Source organism: Colobus angolensis, unplaced genomic scaffold (genome assembly GCF_000951035.1).
Source record: "Colobus angolensis palliatus isolate OR3802 unplaced genomic scaffold, Cang.pa_1.0 Scaffold51, whole genome shotgun sequence".
Lineage (NCBI taxonomy): Eukaryota > Metazoa > Chordata > Mammalia > Primates > Cercopithecidae > Colobus > Colobus angolensis.
The window spans coordinates 862466-867004 of record NW_012118599.1 but is presented as its reverse complement, the minus strand read 5'-3'; the positions used below and the strand labels follow the sequence as shown (position 1 = coordinate 867004).

General features: G+C 36.5%; 1 protein-coding gene across 1 annotated transcript in view; it reads right to left on the bottom strand.

Annotated features, from left to right (window-relative positions):
- The window catches only part of COL21A1 (collagen, type XXI, alpha 1), a 203013-nt gene that overhangs the window by 119879 nt on the left and 78595 nt on the right, over positions 1-4539 (bottom strand). Inside the window, exon 5 of the mRNA XM_011960186.1 lies at positions 2529-3080. Coding sequence (XP_011815576.1) covers positions 2529-3080 — 552 coding nt within the window. The remainder of the gene's footprint in view (positions 1-2528; positions 3081-4539) is intronic.

The window sequence follows — 4539 nt, the reverse complement described above, 5'->3', positions numbered from 1 at the left end:
GGAAGGAAGGAAGGAAGGAAGGAAGGAAGGAAGGAAGGAAGGAAGGAGGGAGGGAAGGAAGTATGGAGGTTTCAGTCGAGCAAGATGAAAAAGTTCCAAAGATATGCTGTACAACATTGTGCTTATAATTCACAATACTATACATTAAAAAAATATTAGGAGACTAGGTTTCATGTTAATGTCTTTTATATGAGGGGGAAAGAGAAAGATGAAGAAGAAGAAGGAAGGGGGAGGAAGGGGGAAAGGGAGGGAGGAGGAGGAAGGAAAGAGGGAGGAAGGAGGAGAAGGGAGGTAGGAGAAGGAGGAAGAAAAAGAAGTATTAGTAGTAGTAGTAGCAATAGTAGTAAGAGTAGAAGTAGCAGTAGTAGTAGTAGTAGTAGTAGTAGTAGTAGCAGCAGCAGCAGAAGTCTTTCACACAGATAAAGGAACCATCACCCATCAGAGAAAGGAAAGTATTAGATACAACTCTTCCAAAGAAATCATAGGTCCATAAAGATGAAATAAACTGTGGTAAATATTACTTAACTCAATAATATTTTGTTCATTGTGATTTAACTACAGCAGAGTGTAAAAATGAACAGTATTAGGAAATGGTCATCCTACATGTTAACACTTCAAAGTAGAAGTTAAGTATGTATCAAAGAAAAAGCATTTGTGAATTTGTCAGATGATTCAAATACAGATTACATGGTTTGTGGCTGTTGTAATATAGCAATGTTTTAGTTTACTGCATTAATCATACTCTAATCAAGTATAAAAAGTCAAGTGCAGAACACCCATATAAATTCCATAAGTACAATTTCAAAAACATTTTAAAAGATGGCTATTGTGCAGCAGATATGTGCTGATTAGACACAGAAATTATTTACATCTTTTCGAGTGTGGATGAAAATATATTTGGCAAGATTTCAACTTTGATTGTTTATACATGATACATCTTAGCTAAAAGAATGTTTAACTCTTTTAAGCACACCTACTCTTTCATGTGTAGTTAGAATCATTAAAATAGAATGCATCTACCAAAATACAGATCCACAGAAAAAGTCTCTGAAGCAAATACTGAACAAATATTGTATCAGTTACATTTATATTTAAAGACAAAAATGAATGATAAATGAAATTTCTCCAGGAAAAGTCTGTTTTGAGAATGAAAAATACCTGGCTTCAAAACCAAAGAATTCTAACTAATATGACCACATATTAAAAATTTAAATCCTATTTGCCTGTTCAGGATGATAAACGTCAACAAAATCTTACTACTAGAGATTCATAAAAAGAAGAACTGTGGTGGCGATTTGTACTTATTATAGTACCTTTACTTAAAGTTTCATGGAAGAAGATGTTTAATTTTTTATAGTCTCTTAAATATGAAAATTTAAAAATGTTTTCCTCTACCATATCCCACAAGCAAATGTGAAGAAAACAGAGGAATTAATGATATAATTTGTTTCCTAACCTATAAACACACAGAATTTTTTTGTCAACTGTGAAGCCACCCACTTTGGGAGCTTTTGTAGACAAACTAATGTTCACTTTATATGAATATTACTTTAATATGGTACACTAAATGCCTATATTATTAAAAAATAAGAGATATAAAAAATTACTCTCCCCTAAAATAATGTGACCATTAGCATGTCTATGCCCAAATAGGATTATTATTTACCAAAATTGGGACCTTCCCATACCATGCAATTATCATGAACATGAAGTTAGATTTTATGAAACAATATAAACATAATTAATAAACTGTTATTTTATTTTCAAATGTGTGTGAAAGGGAAGTTAAGCTTTTTTAAAGTGCAATTTTAACATGTTTTCCCCTAACTTTAAAAATGTCAGTAATTTGAAGCTTTTTTTCTGAAGAAACAATGAAATTCTAGCTCAGAACTATGTATAAGAATATTCATTGTCACTTATATTAGCAAAACAGCAATAAACTAAATGTACAAAAACAGGAACAATTTAAAATAAATTACAGTAGGAACTTGCCTGCTATCATGTGAATAGAGTATAAAAATTTTATACACAAGAGTATATAATACAAAAATAAAGTATGAAACTATATATGCAATAGTATCTTGATTTAGGCAGAAGGGTAAACTAAAACATACTGGGGAAAAAAGGAAAAAAACTAGAATGTAGAATATAGAAAAACTCATTGATGGAGTGATACGATTATGTGTGATTTATATATATTTTTTATTCTTTGTGCCTTTTTTCTACAATCTCTACCATAGACATGTTATAATCGAAAAGAAAAATAATAAATGTTACAAAATATTGTATTTTCCATATGTAGATTTGTAAATTATTTCTAAAAACCAAAATTTATCCTAAATACATATAACACGAAAATTTGTGCTCACAGTGTAAATATAACATTTATAACATTATAAATGTTGTAACATTATAATTGACATTAAATATAACGATCTACACCAGTGTTAATGCAGAGATTATATCAAAATGTAAAAAGCACAATTATTAATTGTTTCCAAATTGTATTAAGGCATTTTAAGGCTTACCTTCACAAAGTTTCTGCTTCATCACTTCCCTTATTTTGGATATTGCAATATAGTCTTCCACATAAAACACATAAGTAGACGAAGGCTTGTTGGCAATAGCTCTAAGTTCGGCATCTTCTGTTTCTGAACCAACACCAATGGCAAATAATGTTATCTTACTATCTCTTGCTGCTTCAGCTGCATCCTTGACGTCATCTTGGGATTTGCCATCCGTAAGTACCACTGCTATCTTAGTCAGAAATCGTGAGGACTTGGCAAAAAGGTAATCGAGGGCAAACTGGATGGCCTTCCCTGTCCTTGTGTTTCCTCCTAAGTAGAGTATGGATTCCACTGCTGCCGTCAAATGTTCTCCTGAATCATAGCTTCCAAGAGGAATCTCCAGCACAGGGTAGTCACTATACTGAACCACTCCAACTTGAATAAACTTTGGCCCTATGTCAAAGTTTTTTGTGATATTGACAAGCCACTTTTTCACTATTTCAAAGTTTTCTGGGCCAACACTATAAGAGCCATCTAAGATGAAAACTAAATCTGTCGGAGCAGTACGACAACCTAAGTGCAAAAGAAAACCATCATAGCATATCTTTTACATAGAAAGCAAAAAGGGAGAGATTTTAAATTTATGAGTTTCAGCTATACACTAACATCACTGCTTATTTTAAATTGTCAATGAAATACATGTAGCTTAATGCTAACCTGAAATATTTACAAAAATATAAGCCAGTGAATAGGGAGAAAAAAATTAAAAACAGATTTTCTACCAACTTCAGGACTTAGCTAGCCAATAAAATTTCATCTTTGATATATTAATAGTGATAAAAGTTAAATGAACCAAGATCACCCAATGAATCAACTCTTGCATTATATCCAAGATGAGTTTCTAAAGGTCTGATGTCTCATATTCAGTGAATAATGTAGTCACAGGATCAAATTGCCCTAACAATCTATGGTTAAAGGTATAAAGCTATTCCTTGCTTAGTAGAGATAGAGATTCTTGTTTCAAGTTACCAGGAAACACATGTGGTCAGCACATCCTAAGGTCCTTTTTGGGGAAAAAAATACCATCTTTGGTGCAAGTTACATTTGAACAAGTTATAAGCAGTTGCGAGCAAGATGGCTGAATAGGAAGAGCTCCAGCCTCCAGCTCCCAGCGCGAGCAACACAGAAGACGGGTGATTTCTGCATTTTCAACTGAGGTACCAGGTTCATCTCAGTGGGGAGTGCCAGACAATTGGTGCTGGTCAGCTGGTGCAGCCCAACCAGCGAGAGCTGAAGCAGGGCAAGGCATCGCCTCACCTGGGAAGTGCAAGGGGGAAGAGAATCCCTTTAGAAACTGAGAAACACAACAACTGGAGAATCCGGTAACTCCCACCCTAATACTGTGCTTTACCAAGGGTCTTAGCAAATGGCACACCAGGAGATTATATCCCACACCTGGCTGGGAGGGTCCCACGCCCACGGAGCCTCCCTCATTGCTAGCACAGCAGTCTGAGATCTAACGGCAAGGCAGCAGCGAGGCTGGGGGAGGGGCGCCCGCCATTGCTGAGACTTAAGTAAGGAAACAAAGCCTCCAGGAAGCTCGAACTGGATGGAGCCCATCTCAGCTCAAGGAGGCCTGCCTGTCTCTGTAGACTCCACCTCTGGGGTCAGGGCATAGCAAAAAAAAAAAAAAAAGGGGAAACCTCTGCAGATGTTAATGACCCTGTCCGACAGCTCTGAAGAGAGCAGTGGATCTCCCAGCACGGAGGTTGAGATCTGAGAACGGACAGTCTGCCTGCTCAAGTGGGTCCCTAACCCCTGAGTAGCCTAACTGGGGGACATCCCCCACTAAGTGGAGACTGACACCTCACACCTCACACGGTGGGGTACACCCCTGAGACGAAGCTTCCAGAGCAAGAATCAGAGAGCAGCACTCACTGTTCAGCAATATTCTATCTTCTGCAGCCTCTGCTGTTGATACCCAGGCAAACAGGGTCTGAAGTGGACCTCAAGCAATCTCCAACAGACCTAC